The sequence below is a fragment of the Semicossyphus pulcher genome, unplaced genomic scaffold (assembly GCF_022749685.1).
Source record: "Semicossyphus pulcher isolate SPU_LCO1_2020_fin unplaced genomic scaffold, fSemPul1.0.p SCAF_2, whole genome shotgun sequence".
Lineage (NCBI taxonomy): Eukaryota > Metazoa > Chordata > Actinopteri > Labriformes > Labridae > Semicossyphus > Semicossyphus pulcher.
The window spans coordinates 14,243,065-14,268,015 of NW_027211693.1; the positions used below are offsets into that span (position 1 = coordinate 14,243,065).

At 42.4% G+C, this 24,951-nt stretch overlaps 1 protein-coding gene across 2 annotated transcripts in view; it reads left to right on the plus strand.

The window, feature by feature from the left end:
- The window catches only part of enox2 (ecto-NOX disulfide-thiol exchanger 2), a 199,572-nt gene that overhangs the window by 106,394 nt on the left and 68,227 nt on the right, over positions 1–24,951 (plus strand). For both annotated transcript variants that reach the window (XM_069669557.1, XM_069669558.1), the window contains one exon: positions 23,539–23,670. In XM_069669557.1, coding sequence (XP_069525658.1) covers positions 23,539–23,670 — 132 coding nt within the window. The remainder of the gene's footprint in view (positions 1–23,538; positions 23,671–24,951) is intronic.

Consider the following 24,951-nt stretch of genomic DNA (forward strand, 5'->3'; position numbering starts at 1 on the left):
TCCTTACTTTCTAGATGCTTGTATTTATTACTTCTAAATTGAGTTTAATCTCTATTTAAACATTTAAGTGCTATTGAGAGGCTTATTTGGCAATGGCAACCTGGCCAAGGTCATTGTATGAGATGTTGCAGATACCACAAAAGGACCCCCAGCAATACATAAGAGGATATTAAAATCAGTACTAATATACGGTGTAAAGAACAGTATTATAATAGGATTAGAACAACTACAAAAAACAAAGGAGCGAAATAGAATTTGCAATATAACTTGTTTTATTTTTTTTGCCAGGGATAACAAAAAATTTTATATTCCATTTGTAAACTCTTCAAAGTGGCTCAATCAGAAATAATGGCTTTCCCCACCTATGTCGACATCTATTATACACCACAGTTGTATTTCTTGTAATCTAAAGTAATGGTTGCAAGATACACTCTGTAAAATAACCATAGAATGGCTCTTAGAAATTAAGATGCACCAATGCTATGTTAATAAACATGTTGAGCCCTAATGGTACATCCTATCTGAATACAGAGAAAGTCATCATTTGGTCTCACTCCCACTTAAAGCCATATCTGTGGCCAGCAGGTAACCCCTCTTGTGAATGGGAAGTGGCGATATTAAAAGTATAAAGAAAGATTTCTTTGGCTGAAGATGTTTTTTGTCTGTCAAAAGCTCCGTGTGGCTGCCGCTGCAGGTATCTCTCACAGCTTTAGCCAACCATATCACCATTAGAGAAAAGATGGACCATTGAAATAACTGCAATGACCTCCATTCTGAAAGCTTTACTAGAGAAAGCATCAGACCATGATTCATTCATTCAATGCTTCATGACTCTGTGGAGGTCACTGTCTGCTAGAATCTTGGATGTGCTCTTAAAAGCCAGCCCATACTTTTATGTGTCTCCATTAAGCTTCATGAGCAATGATGCAGCTGATGATGACATTTGACAGAAATGTGCCCGTCTACACCCGCAGCCACCGGATTGACCGTAAAAGCATCGTGTCTCGTCGTCCCCTCTCATTTTTTCGTGCCGCTCTTTAAGTGCTATTCATGTCTGTAAGATATTGAATTTCAACACAGCTCAAGCAAGTATCTATTTTACAGCGATACAAAGGCTCAAAACAGTTAGTCAATATTTGGACACATGAGGTAACATTGTTCCACTTGGTAGCTTAGAGAAGAAAAGAGCAACAGGGAACGCTCAGTGCTGTGTCAGGGAGGCTTAATGCGAGTGTAAATAAACAAGTTTGCACAAGGATTAAAGCTGAATGAATTCAACCAGAGCTAAAACAAATCAATTTACACAAAGATTATCACTCTTTCAAACAATAATGACTAACGTTACCTCGTTTCAGCCTCTTAAATGCAATGTTTCGCTACTTTTTTTGGTCACATGTCATTCTGAACTTTGACGTACGTATCTCGGGGTCTTGTTCAAGAGTGAGGGTAAAATTGATCGTGAGATTGACAGACGGATTGGTGCAGTATTGCAGGCATTGTACCGGACCGTCGTGGTGACGAAGGAGCTGACCCGTAAGGTGAAGCTCTCCATTTACCAGGCAATCTACGTTCCAACCCTCACCTATGGTCATGAGCTTTGGGTGGTGACTGAAAGAATGAGATTGTGAATACAAGCGGCCGAAATGAGTTTCTGCAGGGTGGCTGGGCTCAGCCAATAGCAATAGGGTAAGCAGCTCAGGTATCCAGAGGGAGCTTGGAGTAAAGCAGCTACTCCTTCGCATGGAAAGCAGCCAATTGAGGTGGTTCGGGCATCTGATTAGGACGCCTCCTGGGACGCCTCCTGGGACGTCTCCTGGGACGTCTCCTGGGCACACCCAAATGGGAGGAGACCACGGGGTAGACTCAGAGCCCGCTGGAGGGATTATATATTACATCTGGCCTGGGAATGCCTCGGGATCCTCCACGAGGAGCTGGAAGATGTTGCTAGGGAGAGGGAAGTCTTAGCCACGACCTGACCCCCGGATAAGCGTCAGAAAATGGACGGATGGACGGACGGACGGACTTCTGTTTGCAGAAAATATCCAACAAAATCAGCAACAGAGATCAACCCCTCATTTAATCCAATAACATGGTGTGAAACTGTGAGAAAACACTAATCCTCTATGCAACAATAAGATAATGGAGAGATAATGGAGGGAAGCAATGTACCTTGTAGTCCCTTTGGGGGAGAATAAGTGCAGACAGTGTGATGTTGACTCTTATCAAGACAAAAATCACATCAGTATTGTACAGATAGACAGAAAAACAGGAATAATGCATGAGCCTGTTACTGTTTACGGGATTTCAGCTGCTCTAGATGAGAGATGCAGAAGCATGACATTGATTCCTCGGTGGAGATCTGTGAACAGATGTTTGTAAGTGGAAATAATGCATCTTACCTGTCATCCATGTCAGGAAGCTGTGAAACGGGGAAAGTAATCTCTCCATCATTTACACCGTAGTGAATCTGAATCAACTGCATTGTGTTCCGCAGTTCTCTGTTATATTTGATTTAGTTTTTAATATCATATCTAAGTTTGTGAAGTCAGTCTCAACACCCAGCTGGGGCCAAGTGAATAATTGAAGAGTTTTGTAGGTTTTTCATGTCTTCAGCTGTCAGAAACTCCCTCAGATATTGCACTTTCTAGGAAGCGTTTCTGGGAGGCTTACTCTTTTTGAAAACCTGCTGCACCTCCAGCCCTTCTTGTCACAACATTGCACCAACAGTCATTACTCTGACAGTAGACTGAGAGAAAAGCTGCCGGGATTGAAGAGGCGTGGCCAGATAAGAGCCTTGGCAAGTTCACTGAGCTGTTGACATTTCCTCACAGAGACTCCCCTGGTTCTAATTGGCTGCCGCTGATAAGATTCCTGTGTTGTAATTGGCAGCAGCTGATAAGATGCTGTCAGCTGCCGCAGTAGTCAGCAGCATGGTGAGGTGACAACAGCTCAGGAATCGGTGGGCGGACAGGGCTAAATCCGGGGCCTGAACCTTGTTTTCCAGAGATAGTACTCCAGTCAATGGTTGGCATGCTGGCTTTACAAACTTTAAGACCAGGGAAGTACTGCTTAATGGCCCCAAAAACCTGTTTCCTGTAACAGTTTCTCTCTGTGAATGGTGGAGCTCTGCTGATTTTTTTGGGCAATTTTTGAACAGTGTTGGTTATTTTCCAAGAGCATGTCTTGGCTGTGCTCATCTCCTGTCTAAATCAAAACCTTGTGCCAAAATGGACCAAACTGTTAGTGGTTTGACATTGTATGTGACCATGCAGCCGTCAATCCAATTTAATGAACCACGTCCATGTTGGATTCTTAAAATCACAACAGTATTTTCCTGTTTGTTTTGCCAGCAGGGCCAGCAGAAACGAGTATCTGCCAACATATTATAACATGTTATTTCCTTTAATTTCGGGGCTCACCGCATAAGTTGTTATATAATCCCAGAGTATTTGATTAATATTAATAAACAGATATCTGTGTAAGTGCATAACAGTCTAGCTGTAGACTACGCATTGCTGCATCTCAAGTTGTAAGTCGGACTGAAAACGGTGACAATAGCCGATGGAATCCACGGTCGCCACCTGGCAAATACGAGTCCAACATTCAATCTTTTATCTATGTTTCTGGTCTTTACAAACTCCTGGGGGGGGCACTTCAAACAATCAAACACACTCAGACAGAAGAACAAAACACCCAGACACAAACAGAGCAATGTAGTGTATGCAGTACAATGCAATGAGGAATGCAGGGACCTGTACGTCGGGGAAACAAAACAACCCCTCCACGAACGCATGGCCAAGCATAGGAGAGCCGCCTCCTCGGGTCAGGACCCAGCTGTCCACTTACATTAAAAGGACAAAGGGCACTCCTTTGAAGACAGCAAGATTCATATCCTGGGTTTGAAAGAGTTGTCAAGGAGGCCATCTATGTTAAGCTGGAAAAACCATCCCTTAACAGAGGTGGTGGCCTAAGACACCAACTATCACCCACTGACAATGCAGTGTTGGATTCTCTGGCCAAGCAGCTGAGATCACACTCAGGATCATGTGAGCCTAACGACCCATCGACGGCAGAAGGTACTAACGACTCTCAGTGCTACTTGGTGAACAGGTCAGGTCACCGTACAGAGGCTTATATTTCTAGCTCCGTCCAGCAGACCTGAACTGAAGAAGCCTTTCAGATGAGAGGTGAAACATCTTCAAGAACTTCAACCGAGTCCAGTTGCCTTTTGGATTAAGCTTAGAAATAAACAATATGACCATTTAGTTTGATCAGTTTTTTTCTCTGAAAGAAGCTGCCTACTGTGTCTCGAAAAATAGATAAAAAGGGAGATATGGATTAAGTGGAAATAGAAGCTCTCTTTTCCGAGGCCAAACGTGGAAAAAGAGACCTTCAAAGCACTGTGACTTTGGTGACGCACTTATCTTACATGTTGTCTGTGCATGATATAAAGTCACTGAATGTTAGAAGCACTAAGGGATACATGATTAATCAACTACCTTACCTAAGCTAATGCTACATCCATTAGTGTAATTCTCCTGCAATTACCGGCTGCAAGAAAGAAACCCACCTCCAACAGAGTCAACCTGAATACAGTCTTTTGTTAACTTGCATTAAAAGGCATTGTTAGATGTATAGGGCTGAATGGTAGCCATAGTAACAGCCCCCCAATCAGGTCTTGGCTAAGCAGGAGGTCATGAACAGGGAGCAATATTTGTGGTGGCCCATATATGTCATTATAAGGCATATCATATGAAGACCCATTAACTACCTACAGTTTCTTCTTGGTCCTGGGGGTACCAGGCTGGTCATGTAATGAAGATACATTTCTCTGCCGTACCCCAGTTTGGAACTCCAGTAATGTACAGCTGACTCTGCTGAATCCAAGCCACGGGTTTCTGTTGAAATATCAGGCCGTTTGGTCATGTTTCAGGCCAAACTCATAGATATAGCAGATGTTGTCGCTGGCAGAAGTAGCTCGGAGTCTCTTGGGCTTGGGCTGGAACTGCTGAGAAAGATATTTTTGTGCTATTGTGTCCTTAGCCTAGATCTTTGTGTAATTAAAACACTTAAAGCCCCTGCCTTTCTTCTTACCTAACTTCCTGTGTGTCCTCGTTGAACTCCAGGCCATTATTCCTTATTGCTTGCACCATGCACGAGAGCATGCAGGCATGTCGTTTTGATTGATCTTGAGGAAGTGATTATGCTTCTGTTTTTAGTTAATTGGATGCACAAGGCATTTTGCCTGGCGGACAAACTACTTCATGTGATAGCGCTACATTTCCTAGATCCTGTCTAATGGGTTTGTGTGAGTACTAACTGTGGGTGAAGGTATTTGTCTCAGGACTTCAGCATCTAAATCATTGGGAAGACAGAACCAGACGTACCCAGGAGATTGAGTGTGCAGGCCTTTTATGCTGCATGATTACATGTAAGATTGTAATATATATCCCTCATATGATGTCTTAGTCATGCAATGTTAGGTGTGTTTTTGTACATCTTCTTTTGGGTCCTTAGAAGCGAGGTAATCAGAAAGGAAATCAAGCGTTGTTCAAAGCTTGAAAGGTTAACCTTGACGATGGAAATAGTAGTTCGACAAAGAAATTCCTCATCATGGTCCACTTCTCGGTGTTTCCTGCCACATATTATGGCCTTTTTCAGTGAATGGTGTGGTTCAGTTATCAGAGATGTAGTCATAAAATCAAGAATCAATCAACAAATCAACACTGACAACAAATCAGTTGATTTACAAAAAGATTTTGAGTCATTTCTTGTAAAAAAAAGAGTGAAAAAATATCTGATTTCAGCCGCAAAACAAATCACCTATGGGTTAAGGACTGATGGTTGGAGGAAACACGCTATTTGGACGTGTCAACTTGGATTCTTGGAAATTGCAACAGCCATTTTTGTCCTATATTCTGAATGAAAATTATTATTAGTTGCTGCCATACAGAGGTGGTCATTTTTGGGGGTAGCCTCCAGCTGTCTATGGCCCACCACTAACTCCTGCTCAACGACCTTCAGTTGTGTAGAGTTAAGAGTTCTTGTGCAGCTTTGTGAAGCCGAAGGTGTGCGCTAAAGATTAAGGGCACATGACTGTGCAAGACTATGTAAGTCTTAATTGTGAGTGGTTGGTATGAGGGTTTTTAAATGTGTCTACATCCACTAGACTTGAACAATTTTTGACTTTAATGTGATGTAAGATTGTATGCCTCCCAATTAAAAGATATAAAACTGCCAAAGCTTTCAAGGTTATTCAGTGGATCTTCACTTCCTTTTTAAGAGGCTGAATAGCGGGAAAAAAGCAGTGTCAGTCTTCACATATAATTGTTTGCTTTAGGACCTTTCCTGCTGTTTATTAACCATGACCATCAAAGATGTTTTCTCTCCAAGCATGGCATAAGAAACCAGCCATGAGCACTTCCAGCACTGTTTTTCCCTCCACCACAACAAAAGAATGACAGTCCCACAGCTTTCTTCCCAAGCCCTGGTCTCTTGTTACTGACAGTTTAAACTTCAAAGGAGAGAGAAAGCAGATTTAAAGAAGCTCTCAAGCTTGTTTTTTCCTCCTAGAGGGTGTCAAGCTGTCCTTCAGGCATCAATACACACATTCAATTTGTGTCTCTTGTTCTAAACAAGGGTTTGGCTGTGTTGTGACTACTTGTTAAACAGCAAACTCCTAACAGGCTGCAAACTTGACACAGCCTGTCGGGATAATACGGAGTCCTGAAAACACTGAGGAGCTTATACCTGGTAGCTAAAGTTTTACTTGTGCAAGAAGCAAGCAATCTGTTTTAAATCTTATTTCAATATTCACCTCTTAAGATTAGCTCCTTTTACACTGCCAGTTCAAGGCAGGATTATTACACCTCTTCTATGTAAAACGCACGGAGGCGGAATGGTTGGGCGAAGTCGCTCCGCCTCTGAGCCGGCATCGGAGATAGTAACAGAGGCGAAACGGCGTCAGTGTAAACAGCAGAGCCGGTAGGGTGGAACAGCGCTATGTGTGTGTATTTGAAGCATGTGCTGTTTGTTTACACCTCGTACACATTTTCCTTCCTCACTGCTGGAACGCTCTGTAAAAACACACACTGGGGCGGCTTTACGCTGGAGTTGCTTTGTCCAATGTAACATGCTGTGTCTCAATTCGGGGGCTGCATCCTTTGAAGGACGCGGTCTACGGAGGATGCGTCATTCGTAGCCTTTGTAGACCGTTAAGGCCGAACTGAAATGAGACAGTCGGGTCTATGGTGGATTTCCTGTTTGCGTCACCAGCTGTTCCCGCTCTTACCCTTGTGTCACAAAAACGCGGCTCCTGTTGCCTAGCACCATTCGATTGAGTTGAAACCAGAAAGCGTATTCCTGTGCCACGCCATCTCATTTGAATTGGCGCGCAATGAATCCTGGGAAACGTTTGGCCACGAAGGATGCATGCGATGGATCTTTCGTGGCCCGGGAAAAAGAGGACACTTTTGTCGGCTGCATCTGAAGGAGCCTTCGAAATGGGACCGCCTTCGATGCGCCGCTGTGATGCAGCCAGCCGTCAAATACGTCCTCTGAAGGCTGCAGCCCCTGAATTTGGACACAGCTCTTTGTCGTCAGTCAGCTGGTACCTGGTATAGTTTCAGTTTTGTACTGTATCCCTATATTCTTAGAGGTAGTACCCTTTTTATCTTGCATATCCTCACCATATAGAAACAATGAACGTTAAGACCGTCAGCACTGAGGTGGGAATTTAACAGACCCTCAGAGCTCCACGTTTGCTCACTGCAGAGGTTTGCGTCTGTAAATCTTCTGGTTTAAAGCTGTGGATTTGTCTATGACACTCACTTCCTTTCTAAGTCTGCCCTTACCCTTATAGAAGATTTTGCCTTAAAAGCTGGGGATTATCCTTCAAGCTGCTGTTTCCTAACAGTAAGGAAGGAGTACAGGGTCAGCAGCTTATTGCTCGTCGATGCACTGAAGACAAATCAAGACGTGGTTTGGGGTTAGAGGGCAAATGACCTCCTCGGAATGACAGTTAACACCACTATTAAGCTGTTAATGGGCTTGATGCCGAGAGCTGATGTATGCAACCTTTATAATGTGAAAAGGAAATTAGGGGATATGAAAGTTAAACAGCAGAAAAATGGGACCTGTTAGCACTGTTGAATAAAGGTCTCAGCTGGTCACGATGGAGCTCACAGAATCATTACAGGAATTTGTTCTCCGTTTTAAATTTCAAAGTAATTTCATGATGTAATTATGACCTTTTTAATTAAACAGGTTCGGCTAATGAAGGTTAGAATGGAGCAACGCTACAGACGATTGGAAGCTGAGTCTTGCACTAAATCTCAGCTGTGAGAGGCTATCAGCAGGCTAACAGTAAATCCAACACTATCAATCTTATTTCCCTGCTGTACGTTGTTCTGGAGAGCTCTAACCTCTCACATAACTGAGCGCAGACGAGGATTTTTTCGTCTGAGATGTGCTGTGTGCTCGACACCACACGTGGGATCAATTAGACTGCACAGCTGTTCAGTTTCCCATCTGATTTAACCAGCTCCGTACAATAGACTACAGCACACTTTGTATCTGATGCATTGTTTTTCGCCTGAATCTGGGGGCTTTCCTTTTATCCTCCTCGTCCAAGTCGGCGCCTGATCCGTCCTCGGTTGGCAAGAGAGGCTTTCAGAATTATTATTGATCCCCCGTCTTTGCTTTGTGTTGGTTTGGCATCCTGTTTTCTTCATTGGAGTGCATTTCACATTTATTGCTGGGGACTTAGCCAAGCGAGAAAAGGCCCAAGATGACCTGTTGCATGTGCTATTATTGTTAGAATTAGTAACAGTAGTAGACGTTGCACTGCTCTTGTAGTTATTATATAATTGGCAGTGGAATTATTACAGATAAGATAACATGACTGGGGGAAGTCCACTGTAAAAACATAATGTTTTAACGAGTCTGGCTGTTGTTTAAGCCTTACATCCTTTAGGTGCCAAACAGGCCAAAGAATAGAAACTAGGTGGCGTAAAATTAGATTGACACTAAATGTCCACCATTATGGGCCGCTCTATCAGAGTGGTCGAGTCACCTTTCAATCAGAAAGGTTGACGGTTCGGTTCCCGGCTGCTTTATAGTCTACATGTCAAGGTGTCTTTGGGCAAGGCACTGACCCCCCAAATTGCCTGGGGGTGAATGTGTGGGATGATCGGAGATTGGTACTTTCCATAGCAGCCTCTGCTATCAGTGTATGAATGTGTGAATGGTAAATCTGTATGTGAATGGTAAATGGTAAATGGACTGTACTTATATAGCGCTTTTCTAGCCTTTGCGACCACTCAAAGCTGCTTTTACACTACATATCACATTCACCCATTCACACTGCTGCTATGTAAAGTACCCAACTGTCAATCAGATATCACATTCATACCTATCATTCATACATATCATAACATTGGCTATGCCAACGGGAGCAATTTGGGGTTCAGTGTCTTGCCCAAGGACACTTCGACTTGTAGCCTTTGGGAGCTGGGGATCGAACCCCCGACCTTCCGATTGAAAGACGACCGACTCTACCACTGAGCCACAGCCGCCCCGATGAATGTGACCTGTTGTGCAAAACACTTTGAGTGGTCGGAAGAATGCATCTCTTACTCGTGTAGCTGATATAAATTTTACTCTACTACTAATTTTTAGCAGCCTTTTATTATAAGCTCTTAATGTATTTCAGGTATATCCAAACTAACATATACCTGTATCGTCTTAGATCTCTCACTTAAACCTAAACTAGGGACCAACTCATTAGCGGTTCCATGTAGTCTCAATTCGTCTGTAGCTTATCTCTTAAATCAGCCTGAGAGGCCAGACAAGGTGGTATTGAATGCCGTCCTTGTGTTTTGAATGAAGTCCCTGTTGCATTGTTCTGTTTGAGTTGGAAAAGTAATTGTTTTTTGGGCCACTTTATTCTCTTACCTTATTGGATGCACTTACTTTAACCTCTACTTGTTGCATCTGTCTGAGGATATTCTGATTTGTTTGGTGCCCAGAGAACCAGTGCTATGCAGATCAGATGAGTCACATTCTGACGTAATGCATAACAGATGAGAAGGAGTTAAATTGATACAGCTTCTGTATGAACCAAGGTGTCTGGCTTCATTACCTTCCATGTTTCTCTAAATTCAGCACCATCACATTCCAGGTTCAGCATATGGGGTGTAAGTCTAAATAGATTAGCTCATATGAAACTTTGGCACCCTGTGAATTTTTATTAGACATTTTTCTTCCTGCTGTCATATTGCTGCTCAATTATGCGCTTTTGGATTGGATTTTTTCCCAATTACTGCTCATCTGGAATTCAGTTTCATTTTCGTTATCATTAGACATGCTAAAAGTTTGACTAGTTTAAATTGCTTACATGAGAGCAGAATTTGTCCACAGCAAATGTGTTTCAGATGAATATTTGATCGAAGTTCCAAAGAATCTGTTGAAATATTTGGGCCTTGTTTCCTCAGAAATGTTTCCGGCTGTGTCACAACTAATGGGGCAGTTAATCTTAAAGAGTTTACTGTTCACCAATTGTGTGATCATTCTCTGTTTTCAGAAGAAGAACTGAAAAAAGACGAGAAAATTGCTGTAACAGATTTGAGTTCTACCATTTGCGGTCTGACCGGCGGCCCCATTTAGGAGTAGGTGATCTGTGACTGCTCTCTTGTGTATGTGTCGCATTGATCCCTGTCGACCCTGATGATGTGCACCAAAACTGTTTCGCTTTTAAGCCACTGGGCGTCAAACAAACACACGCAGCAACCGACACAGAGCCACTGAGCCCGGTCAACAGGAACAGCGTCAAGTTTCCAAAGTACTCCAAAAATAGAAAGTCTTTTTGGCTGAGCTTCTTTTGTTGCTCACTGAATGGACTCCTGGTGACATGCTGATCATGTTAATCACAGTGTGGATGTGTGGTGGATATAACTCTTTTGTTGTGTTGTGTAGTGGATACGGACCATTCTTTAGGCGACTGTCTTTTAGGAATCAGCATAGCAGTCCTGCAGTTGTAGTGTAACTAAGCATTCATGTTATCTTGCAAGCTGAAATAATCTCTGTGCTACCATTACCCATTAAAATGAGCCAACATAGTCTTATACAGGGCTGCTCTTAAGGGGGGAAAGGGGAAAGCTTTCTGGGGCCCCGCTGCAGCAGCCCTCAGGACCTTAGACAGGCCTTACCTGCCAGGCTAGCTGTGTTGGAGTAAACACACCACACCTGGACCAGTGCATAAATAGGGATGCCAAATAAGGAAGAAGAAGAATACAAGAAAGGTGGCAAGGGCTTTTGACCCAAACAAGGATTTGGCAACCACATGGTTTTTAGTCGGAAAAACAAACTGCAGGAGCTCCTTAACGCGCAACTTATGTCATGTTTGCTGAGCAGCAAGTCAGAGGAAGAATCCCAGGACCCACTGCAGCCTCTGTGGATAATAATGATGTGATGCCTGTGCTTATATTGGCCCGGCCACTGAGTAAGCACGTGTTGATATGAGTAAATCAGATTTGGGGACAACCCATTGACTGGACCTTTCAGGGGCTCTGCCATTTCAGTGGGTGGGCTTGGTCTAAACAGTACACTTAAGCTACACAAGCTCATTCACATGCCTATCTTGAACAACTAAAGGTTTTATAGGAATATGTTTCCTCCTTTTTTTCTTAATTATGTAAAGAAAAACTAATGTTGAGCTTCACTGTGTTGAATCTCATTTCAGACTTGCCTGTGTTATCTAATAGAAGCAATAGGATGCTGTATTGTTCCCTAGTTGTTACAGTAAATGCACATAGGCTTAAGCTGAGCTCATCTTGGTGAAGCAGTTTGTTTTTACACACTTTTCTGTGTGTTACATAAATTCTTGGCTCATGTCCTGCAGCACTGACAGCAAGGTTTTATCTGTTCCTTCTGCAGCCCTCACTTTCAATGATCAAAATGCCAATTACCGCTCTCCTCTTTGGATTGTAGGTCTGGTAATTGAGTCAGTTTTCTCCGCATCTGTACCACAGTATGTGTAAGATTGCATTCTCACACGTTAGTATTTACTGATGTGACAGCTCGGCCATCATAAGAAATATTCCAGATTTGTTGCCGCCGCCGCCGTTGCTCATCTCCCCCCTCCAGTACAGTGGAATAGACGCTGTGAATCATTTTCACATTAAAATGAGAAGCCATTCCTCCTGCGCTGTAATGAGATCCGCTGGACTTTTTTCACGGGGACAGTGTGAACGTGAGGTAGGTGTTTGGAATGAAATGCACATGACAAACATTGCTTGTGGCCTGGACACATATTTTACTTCAGGCTGCATGCAGTTTGATGCTGTGCCTCACTGGTTCATTGTGCAAGTTTGATTTAATCAGCCAGCAAATGACAATAGTTCTATATTACGTAATGCTTCAGTAATTCATTGTGCATGTTTAAATTAATAAGCCGCCAAATCAGAAACAGATGCGTGGACCTATCCCCATCCTTAATGTCTGTTTCACAGATTTCCCATCTGTGTTGCATCTTTCTCCCAGTTGTGACAGAAACACGGGACAATAATCAGCCTCTCTGTAATTGGACAAATTTCCACTGCTGTCCTCGTGGACAGAAGGATGTCAGCCGCCATCTCGCTAAACTTAGCCATTAAAGCAACTTCCTGTCTCCTAGAGCTCGTCATTTCTACGCATTAGTAGCAGCTGTTGTGTTGCATCATTAAGATCAATGCTACAATCAGCGTGCTCGTGCATCCTGTCAGTCATGTAGTCATTTTCCTGCTGGTACTTGTCAGTTGTGTTCTTTAGTTGCAGTATTGATGCTGACATTAGGGAGGTTTTATGAGATGACTCTGTTTTATTCAACCCCAAGGAGAAGAGACCACACATGAAATGTTTTTGAACTGATCGTCCTTCACAGATGGAGCCCAGTTGACATCTGATTTAAGAATTCAAAGATTTTTAGAGCACTTTATGGATTTTTGAGAGGAAGCTTTTGCAGATTCATGGTGTGAAATGAGTTTCAGAGTGGCAGATCAGCTGTTTTCAAGGTCAAGGTTGAACTTAAAATCTCAAGTTTAGATGCTTCTGTTTCGCATAGCTCAATCTGAGCTGCCTTGTCTGAATTTCTCTGCACATTTGTTATTGAAGGTAAACCTGTCAGGAGTCTGATAGATTGGATACAGATGTTGTTATGTATTAATATGATGACAGTACAGATGTTCCAATACCATTTTTTCCTGTCTGATACCTCGACTCAAGTTATTGCTGATACTGAAACCCTTCCGATAACAGTGCAATATAAAAGATATATATATACATTATTATTATTTAAAGATAATACTCACCCTGTTTGAATGTGATGTGGTTGTTATTGTTTTATTACCAACTGTGTTAAATACTTGATTCTGATTGGTTCATCACGGCATTCCGAGGTCTGCTATTTCTCGATAGCAGACCGTTATTATGAGGAACAGACCGTTGCTAGGGATGCGGCTCTAATCACACAGTCCGGAGGACTAACTGTAGTTATATCATTCCGCTGAAAGACGTCCGGTAAATTTGACGTCGGTCTGTTTACAGAGGAAACAAAAGAAAAGAGAAGAAAACAGCGGAGGGAAAGAAATAAAGGTGAAACGATGCAAAAACTGAAGGCTACGAAAGAGAGATCTACAAAACTGAAGACGACACATGACGTAAACATTAAACAGAACACAGTGTGGTCGGGTCCTGCGGTCCTGCTCAGTCTGCCAGGGCTCCATTCCACGATAACCTGCTCACTATACATTATCCCTTACTTCTGACCTGGCTCTGTAAATGAAGGAATTAAGGGGCAGTGAGCCGAAGAGTAAGAGAAACTTTAAACATGAAACCGCTTTCTTTTGTATTTCTACCTGTTTTAATTATCTCAATTTTAATTTAAAAAATTGACTTTAAATGTGTAATTGGAAAATATTGATTCATGACATTTTGCTAAGTATGGCTAATGTTACACCATCTGCTAGCACCGCACTCTTGTTGTTTGCTTTTACCACATGATAATTTACCTTAAATCAGTTATTTTCCTCTATAAAAGTATTAAATATTGGCAGCCATAATATATATATGTAGTATTGTGGGCTTGTGTTTACGAGAAGAACCAAGTCATAATTTTGGGGGCTAATAAATTATGCATTTGCTTGGTGCATGGACTGACATACTTGAAGACACACACCTGGCATTTTAGACGGTATGTGAGGCATTTCCCTTACTGGTTACCGAACCAGTCTAGCAGACAGCAGGGGCCAGGTTTAAGAAGAGTTCCAGCCCTGTTTACATGTTTGAGATCTAAATGGCTAAGTGGTTATTGTTCTGCAGCACTTTAAGTTGAGCCTGTTCAAATCCTAGATGAACTTGGTTTTGTTTATCACCAACCTTGTAGTTATTCTGACCAATAAAAACAGAATCTAAGAGCTGTATGTCAAATTGTCACCCGTGGTGGGCCCAATCGGAAGTTTGATTATTGCCACCTAATCACTGTCATTGCCCACGCACAGCAGTACACGTGAATGCCTCAGTAAGAAGGTGGTTGCATTGTGAAAATGTAAGCAGCTTTATTGATTTCTTCACCGAACACTATAGTTTTATACACATGTGGCACTTTGTAGGCATCCCCTGTTTGTTGCATTATAGATTCCTCAGATTGTATTATTTTGAATACTATGATAGAAGTGATGTGGTGAAGCTGCAGCTCTGCTCCAGATTGCTCTTCTTTTTTCTCTCTTTCACGCGCTTTATCTCCCATACCTCCTCACCCCCAGATATCAGAGTAATCTGTTCTTGTCTGTCACCTCTCTTAGCCTGCCCGATAAGGTAGGAAAGAGTCATGCTCCTGCCCGGGAACGGATGTTCCTCCTTGACGACATTGACACAAACACAAGTGCCTCAGCTCTGTTTGTACAGAAATAGCTCCTGATAAGGCTCTATAGAAATTGTGGTTGTTTACCATAACTAATCTCCCTAGGGAAGTCTTCAGTCAGAGGGAACGCTAAGTCCACTGTGCATCTGTTTATTTTCTCCAGTACTTCCTGTATGAGACTATTAATTAACCGATAATGAAAGCAGTTGGCATGTACGGGGGAGTTATGACTCTGCAGCTCTTGATGTTCACTAGAGTTGCATCAACAGAGTGTTTTTTTCTAAAAGAGGCTTCGTCTGCATTTGGCCATTTCAGACCAAGCACTGAATAACATTTAGGGAATTATAATAGGCATGTAATCGTCACTGATGCAAAATTATCATGACAGAGCTGCTTCAGTTTGTCGCTTCATTATGGCAGCAGTACTGCTCAGACCCTCACAGTTTGGATTTGCGGGCATGGATGCGTATGAGGATGATTGTTATCATGTTTAATGTCAACATTGTAGCAAGAGCAGCTTGGATTTAACCCAGGACTCTGTGCGGTGGTGGGTGGATTCGTGCCCCTGCCTCACCTGCATGTTCACAGATTTAAGGATATGCTAGTGCTGCTGCAGAGGTAAGATTAAAACACTGAAATATGATACCATTTTTACCTATACATGATCACGACTCATAAATATTCCTCATTTTAAGAAAACAGTTCATTGAAAGTATCCACAACATTGCGAACCTACATGCTTGACTTCCTGTTTTAATGATTTGTTGTTATCGCCAGGTGGATGTATGTTCTGCTTTCATTGATCAGGTGTCTCCTCTACATCCATATGTACGTGCAATCTGCTGGTAATGATTGATTAATCAGGTGGGAGAAGTGAGGAATGTAATGGACCATATTCTGATGAGGTCAGATGAGCACTTGAATCAATATTTTCCACCCTGGGAAGCAAGCAGGGTTTTGATGCACTTAAACTCCCAGGACCTGATCATGAGGGTCACATTTAAATGAGCGTGAACACCTGATTGGTCTGTAATACGTGCTGGATATGCATTGCTGTATTAGTATTTTGTTGGAGTCACCTCTGCTGTGGATTGGGTTCAGGTTAGTTTTTCCAATTCCTTTTTGGAGGCCGTAATTTGATTTGACAACCTCCACTGCCACCACTTCACCAACGCCACGGTCACCTGTTAGACACAAAGGCAACATAGATTCACTCCAAGCCATTAAATTGCAAAAGGATTTATTTGCAGTGGATGCTCGGCTCTGCATTCGGCCTCTTTTTCAGCAGGTCTTTAGGGACTCGGTATTATGATCACATTTGTGAAGCAGCCAAGAATTTGAAGAAGAAACCGTCCCATTCAAAGTCTCTGAAAATATTCCTGTTAACTTAGCAGGGTACGTTCTGTTACAAACCAGTAATGCATTACACAGTTGAATGCATTTCCCTCTCCTTCCTGTCTTTTCTCAAAGTTTGAGACCTGGTTGCTCAGTCTTCTTTATCCCTGCCAACACCTAAGATCAGTGGAAAGGTGGGAAACCCAGGTAGGAATGTAATCCTGTGTGAGTTCTGGTGCGACCTGAAGAAAATGAGTTTGTGTGTCATCCTCATCTTCAGTATCCAATCCAATTTATCATACGTGCTTCCTGAGGAAGCGCAGTAGCCCTGACTCACCGCCTGCACTTTGACTTCCCTGCTGGAGCACTGCAGCGACAACCCCGTCGCTGCAGTGCAGGCTGGTGGTGCTCCAATCCCGAGGAGGCAACACCCTTAAACATCAGAAATGATTGGAATGAGGGGAAAGACCTCATCCCCCTCGATCTTGTCGACATCCCTTGCTGCCAATTCTGTCTCCATGTTTATGAATTTCACAACTAGGGAGTGGCCGACAATAGTCAGTGATGAGTGATCTGTGTCCAATATTTCTTGCAGCTTGGAGTCTAAACCCCCAGGCCCCAAACCTCGTCATCCCCTCCAATGACACATTAACAACTGGGAGGCAACCCTTTTCTTTTAGCACTTTAGGAGTCCCACTTTTCAGGATTTCTCTGCCAACGTTCTGCGAATTTATCTGAATATATTGAATTGATTTAAACATAAACAGCAGAGGGAGTTTTTCCCTCTCAGTTTTCTTCCTCTTCCATGACACCAGGCTGTTTTCAGGCCTCTCCTGCATTCTTTACATCCCCACTTTGCGTGTTCTTCTCTGGTTCTAAATGAGATGCCATGTACACTCAGGGCACTCTTCACTGTGCCACCACTGATCACCAGACCCCAACCACTTTTGTCATAATTAACAGATCCAAGAAGCGGAGAGAAGGGCACCCATACATTATTAAACAGACACAGTATGTGTGCATGCTAGGCACATAAGTAATTGAAAATAATATTATAACTTTATGAGTTTATTTCACTTTAATATGTCAGAGATAAAGTGTACAAAATGTCCTGGAAGCAAGGTTTTCTACTGCTGCATACAACCTATCTTTGTGTTCTCTGCTTTCTCTCACATTGTGATGAGTCTGTTTTTTACCACATGACCCTGAAGGAGCCCTTTTGACCCATCGCCCTACTCATACACAAACACACATCCACAGACAGACACACAGACCTGCATTCAGGAGAAGATTAAGGTCAAAGAGGCATCCGCTCTCAGAGAGCAATTGTGCACTGGAGGGTTTTTTTTCCTCCACTCTGTGCTTTCCATGCCTAAGTGTGAACAGTTCACACATCCTCGCAGATGGAAAATGGCAGATCTCTCCTACAACACTGCGTCTCAGACCGGAGAATCAGACAGCAGCCAGCACCAGCATTCAGAGATTCATTTTCCCTTTGTTTAAAGGACATGTACTGAAACATAATTACGCTCATCTGTCTGCTCTGCCGCTCTGTGTTCACATTATATTTATACACTAATTATAGTTTTTTGTTGTAATGACTATCATCAGGTCTCTGTGCTTTATTCATTGCAATGTTCAAAGTTCGAAGTAGCTTCCATTTCCTACATCACCCCTCTTTCTGCCGCTTTGTCTCGTCAGCATCACATCCATTTATTAAAAGCAACCTTTCTCCTCTTATTGTCTCAATGCCCGTCATCTTTTTATCTGCCTCTTGTGTTCGCTCTGCAGGGGCTGTTATAAACCTGTTGTTGGCTGTTAAAACCATGTGCATTTTCGACTAAATAGCCTCCAGCGTCTCTCCGCCTGCTGTTGGGGCTTACGGCCAATGGGCCTTAAAATGACCTAATTTTCTATCTGCCTCCTGGGGGAGCTTTTAGAGAAGCTAAAAGCTGGTCACAGCCTGCAGAGAGCGAGTATCAGTAAGGCTTCGACTCGCGTGGACCTCAGCTTAATCAAAATCACTATCGCTTTAATTGCCATGGGCAATATCCACGCAGAAATGTATCCGGTGATACTGGTGTGGAATTGCACACAGTTGGGTTTTAAAAGCATTTCAATTAGTGTTCATTACTTCTTATTATAGTTGAGGATTGTTGTCCTTGTTGCACTTAAGGTCCCTTTGTGATAACTGGTATTTATGGAGGGGAATCCCTTCTTATTAATACATAATTCATAATATTAAAAAAATAGTAAATTCAAGTTTATAATTTGCTTGTTTAAACATCAAGGAATTAAAGAAAAGGGACAAAAGAAGGTAACCGGATAATATGAATGCATTACTAATGTTATACATGTCATTTTTTCTATGCATCATCACATGGTGATACTTTCACAACAAGTTTTTTTACAACTGTGACCTGCCAGCAACTACTTTAGAAATCCAATAAGAAAAAAAGAGATATAAAGTACACTCGCGGCCAAAGCCGCTGCTTACAGAGTGTAACATCAACATCAGTGCAAAACTAACTTAGATATTCATGGACACACACATGATAAAAAGAGTCTGTCGGCGATCACTGATGTCTCCGTAGTAGGTGCAGTAAACAAGTCCGGGCATGTCTCCCTCACTGCCGTGTTTCGGGAGGATGCTGCATTCAGGTGCGCTCAGAAATGTGAGTGATCAGACACGTGACCTTTTGCACAACGTCTCTTCCGTCAAGCGTGAAGAAGTTGTCTGCTTTATGGCAGTTTTTGGTCACTACTATAAGAGTAGACATAATATCAATCCACTAGAGGGGAGACTTGATGTGACATGATGCAATTAGGTAGAAAAAAACATGTGCCTAATATATCGGTATGGAAATCGGCAAAAGTGTTGGAAGATGTTGGCGTATCAGACATCGGCAAAAAATCCAATATCCCTTTATTGTTGCAGTGGATCTCTGTCACGAGGTCTCTCCACACGATTAGATCTCTAAAGTGATAGTTCAATGTAAACAATTTAACATGCCATATGTATGAGCTCGAGCTAAGTGGAGCCAACAGCTGCAAATAAAATGGCTTAGTTTTTTTTTATGGGCATTGAATTTCTTTTTTTCACTTTGAAATAAACACCTTAATGCTGGGATTGGATTCAGCGTCTTTCACACCATGCAGACAATTGGCTTCAAAACTGCGCTTTTATCCTTGTTTTCAGTCAAAAATCTTTACCACCATCGATTTCCTCATTGGCAGTTTTGTCCCTGCCTTCTATTTCTCCTTTCTAGCAAGGTCAACTTGTATGTTGTGTGTATATTTGTGTTGATTTCTCCAGCAGCTGTTTGCTATTCCTCCCTCAGCTCCAGGTATTGATGTGATGCTGTTGGGTGGTTTCTTAAAAGAGAGCCAAGGCTGACTTCTGCCCTCAAGGTCACTTTTGCCGTACTAGAATCAAAAGCCCTCGGTGATTGACGCACAAAGCTGCGAGTCTGAAAAGGGTAATTGATTCACAAGGAAAGCGTGTGTGCGTGTTGGGAAAACATGGCATAATTGTTGTCAAATGAGAGACAGGAGTTTTGTACGATGAAACGACAGGGTGACAGAAATTGGATGCTCTCGATGAATGGGAGCAGAGCGGCAGACTGATGAACTGAACGTTGTAGGACCCAAACGTAGACTATCTGTCAGCAGGGTCAGAGGGCAGCTGTGGAGGAGTCAGCTTGACCCAGCTCTTACAGTTCACTTGAACTTGACCCGCACGGTCAAACTCACAGGGCTTTGAAGGTGAGCTTTTCAATCGATAAGACCTCTGTCCTCCAGCCAGGAACACAAATTAATTCTGCTTTGATGTCTTTGGAAATACGATTACCTCCCATTGATTTGTATATTCTCTCAAAAATCAGTAGATTAGACGAGAGGACAAATGGACATATGGATTTTTTAAAAGTCATATTTGTCAAAGAGAATTAACATTGCACAGTATTTTAATGGAGGTATTATTTTATTGGGTGGTGCAGTAATGCTGTCACCGCACGATTGCAAGGTTCCTGGTTGGAATCCCCGTTTCAACGTTTGGAGTTCTCAAGTTCTTTTGGCCCAACCTTTTGGCCCACTGATTGCATTTGCAGTATAACAGACTGGGTGTCTGTGGCGACGTTTCTGGAAAAAATCACAAGCAGGGCCCAGTTAGTGACGCGTTTTCCATCACCTAGCAGTGGTTGGTCTGCCAGAGAGGGTAGGCGGAGCTAAGCGGTTGCACTTCGGGTTTCTGTAAGCATTGCGAGGAAACAGTAATCTACTATGGCTGAACAAACAAAGAAAAGGTCGATGACTACAGATACAACTTTAAAAATAAGTGAAAATCCAAAGAAAAGAAACAAATGACGCTCAGATAAAGGGAAACAGTCTGACAAAGGAAAGCGAGGAAAATCAAGAGTTAGAACCATGACAAAGGGAGCCAGCCGCAGACGTCTGGTTAAATTGGGAAGAGTGCTCCATTAATTGCCGATTACCAGCAGTGGGAGGCACTCGAGCACAAAAATTTAAATCTTAGAGATTGTATTTTGAAGCTGTCAGTTCTTTGTGATAGTTTCAAACAAATAGCACACTATCACTGTTCAGAGACGCTCTTTAAGAACCGTTTTCAACATCATTTTTCATTTGATTAAAACAAAAACAAGTAGTTTTATTCAAAGTGAGACAGGAAACGTGGGTAAGAGAGGGAGAGTACATCGCATTAAAGATCAGAAATAGATCAGATTTAGGACCTCAAAAGTACAACCACCAAATCCCTGACTATGTTTAAATCTATGTAAGATATTAACAGCATATTGGTTTTATTTTTATTGGCTCAGCCAGAGTACTCAAGGCTTTCCTCTATGCAAATGTGTGTGCTGTTTAATCAGTACTGCGGCGACTGCAGTTAATGTCCTGTAAACTATATTAAAACTGCTATAAAACAACTCGCCACCATCCCGCTCCTTCTTCATTTTAAGGCCTGGAAAGTGTCCTCAGTTAATAGGGTCGTGTTAGTTAACAAGGCTGTGAAGCCCGCGTCAGCAGCATTATCACAGCGACACACTGACACCGGCGGTTTTATCAGGCCTCTCTGTGGCAGTGACGGCAGACAGCTCCGAAATTAGCGGCTCAGAGAGGGAGGCACAGAGGCAAATAACATTATAACACATCGCCAGCTGTGTCAGAACACGAGGAATACCAATGTGGCGGTTGTTGTGCAGGCAGACACACACATTTGCCCACACAGAGCACCGTGTTAGCTCCACAGTGAGCTCTGCCACAGACCCTGTGAGGTGTGAAGTGTGCGCAGGGTGCAGCGCTTCTCATTATTAACAGTAGTGTTGGCTTTGGCATCAGGCGAGGAGAGGGCAGCTCGGCTCAGCCAGCAGTCACAGCAATTTACAGGTCTGTCACAGAGAGAGGGGTCGACCAGAGGAGAGAATTAAAGAGCATTTAGAGCTGTGAAATAGAGTGCAGATGGGAAGAATGAGCCGCTGGTGGATGTATGATGTGTTCGTGTTGACTTAACTTCAGGGGTTTTTATCATGGGATCTAAATGCTTTATTATGTAACATTTTGGCAGGAAACCACAAGTCTGCGGTTGTGTGTGTAAGATGTGTGTATGTGTATTTTCTGTCCTTAGTTGGAGATTTTTCCAAGGTTTAGTAGCAGAGCGCCTGATAGCATCAGGATTTGTGTGTAGTGCCATGATAATCTAGTTTTACGCTGTATTATTTCTTACTCTTTCCTGCAAATCAAAGCTCTGATCCTTTACTGGAGCCATTTCCTGTTCACTTTCTGTACTGTAGGTACATATGTTGTGCCTATGTGAGCCAGCGTCTACACTTTTCAGTCATTTTCAAGCATTAATATTTGACTCTGAGAACAGGTCACAGACAAGGGGAAATGTCAAGAGGCCAGGCTGTTCAGCCTCGGTGCAGAAAGTGAACAAACAGCAGCATGAGGGTGAATAGATTCTAAATGACAGTGTTGTTTAAATCACTGGTGTCAGAGTGACTGCAGGGTCGCAGCGGCCTCTCCTCTCCTCTCCTCTCCTCTCCTCTCCTCTCCTCTCCTCTCCTCTCCTCTCCTCTCCTCTCCTCTCCTCTCCTCTCCTCTCACACAGAACACAGAATTAAAGAAGCAATTTATAGAGGGGGGGAGGATGGAGAAGCAGTCACAGCACCACGCTATTGAAAATAATCCTCTGCCTCAGTCTTTGCCGTAACATGATTCCTCTTCCGGCATGACCCTGTATCATGATGATTGAGAGGTCACAGGAACGATACTGACTAGGTGTGTGTATCTCTCTCTAAGGTGATTGGATACGTATCTGAACACATTGGCAAATAGGATACTTAAGCAATTGAACACATGAGAGGGAGTGATGTACTGAATATCGGCGCAGCTGTGATTTGGTCGTAATCGCCTCACAACCTCAAGTGTGTTATTGCCTTTATACAACAGTTATACAATTGGCAAATAGAAGTAACAATCAACAACAGATTTTTGCTCCCCCAAAATTGTTCCACAACTTAACTGAAACTGGACTGTTGTTGCCAAGCAACCCAAACATTCTCCTGCCCTCTGTGTCTCCAGGTTACCACAGATCAGCTGTTTTTTTATCATGTACATTTATCTGTTAGTTTTAATGTAATGATAATTTAATCATCAACCAGTGAAATAAGAGTGCGCTGTGTGATTCAGAGCACTCATGGAATGCCTCTTGTCCAATCAGATTACTTGGCCAGAATTAACTGTTAAAAGTCTGATAGATAGATAGAGTCGTTAAAATTGTTTAATTGAGGCATTCATTTTCCATTGTCAATTTAAAAAGGCAAGTCTATAAAAGTGTGATTGCTTGCCTGAAACTTCACAGCACTGGAAGAAAATGGAAGACGTGTGTTTTTTCAGAAATAATTGTGTTTATTACTTTCCCAAAGATGGGACAAAAAAAGACTTCTGACATTATGAAACTCTGTCTCACACACCTTGGCCCATGTGGCCCAGTTATTAAGGGAGGGCAATCCACAAATTTTAGATTTGATAGTTGGCTATTAACCTTATCGACATTGTAAGACATGTTTATTTGTTTTATTTTATTTTAATTGCACGCAACTGTACGCTAACGTTGCTCTCTTAAAAGTAACAGAGAAAGAAAGGCCAGCAAAGCTTCATAACTTTGAGCAATCGACTTCTTCATGGTACATTTACATCAATCCAGGGGTCAACGTATTGATCCTGATTCGTATAGGTCAATCGTTACACCCCTAATACAAGCTCCTCCTCTGTGTCTCTGTTTTCCGCAGAAGGGATCTGCAACATGACGATGGATTCAAACTCAATGACGATGCCCATGTCGGACCCCAACGCCTGGGCGACAGCCATGAACAACCTGGGGATGCCTCCGATGGGAATCACTGGACAGCCGCTCATGCCAGGTAGCACACTGCTTAAAGTACACAACACCAAACACAGACCCACAGATGCCTTTGTGTTGTAAAGTCTTTGTTTTTGGAATGAGGTCTACAGGCATACTTTATTTTCTCCGGGATGTTTTGCTGATTATAGATACAATACTCCTTAAGCTGGTTGTCAAATACAAAGTGTAATTTCTTTGTTTAGACGGTAAATCAATGCTTCCTCTTTCTACAAGCTTTGTTGTCAGGCTTTTATGTATTTGTTTGTCAGTGTAATTATCCTTTCATCTAATTTTACAACACGTTATGAAAATGTACTCACTTCAGAGCTGTAGCTTAAACTCCATTATAATGATTTCATTAATTTTGGTGAAGGGTTGTTATAGCAGCATTCTTTTACTGTATTAATGTGAAGGAGTAGCCTTGGCTTTCTTCTTTACTGTGGGATTGTCGTGTGTGGCTGCATTGGTAAAAATGCTGGAATAAACAGGATGCGCTGAGTCACCAAGTTTGCACGGCTATAATCAGTCTAAGGATGGCACACACAGACAAGCAGGCTCTGTCTGACAGAGGTTTGACTCGGTACAAGATTATATGATTGAAAATGAAGCAGGATTTGTTTTTTTTTTTACCCTTTAAAGCGGCCATATCTTTTAAATGGTTATTCTCATATTGTGCATGGGATTCATTTTTTGGGTGTTTATTGTTCACAGTGAAAATAACTCGTGTTTTTCCAGAATTACATGTTTAAAAAGGTCGCCTCTGAAATGGGCCGTTCAGAACAGCTGCAGGTTTCTACGTAGAACCTTGCTTTCATTGAAATCGACCAATCATCATTCACCTCAGGCTGCCTTCTTGCACCAGCTTGTAGTCAAGTTGTTGTCAAGGTTCAACATAACACTCCGATAACTCCTTGTGATTCTGGCTCGTACGTATAAGGCCAAATAACTGATCATAGAGCAGCCATGTTTTCTACAACTTTGGAGTGACAGTGCGGTGCGGCCGCTCCCCCACGTGGGATCGCACATGTGGGGGAGGGGCTATGCGGTCACTCTAAATACTGTCAGCCAATCGTCGCTAAGGTCTGACCTTTGAATGGCAAAACGGCTTGTTCGTTTCAGGAGGAAGGAGAGGCTCAGAAAAATTATTAAATTATGTAAACAATTTTTAAAATAAAATGTCAATAAAAAATAGAATAATAGAAAATTGATTGCATATCTAAAATATGTCCTCTTTAAGATTTACAAGCATAAACCTTTATTAATTAGTTTTTTAGTTTTATTATCTTTTCTCTTTGTCTAA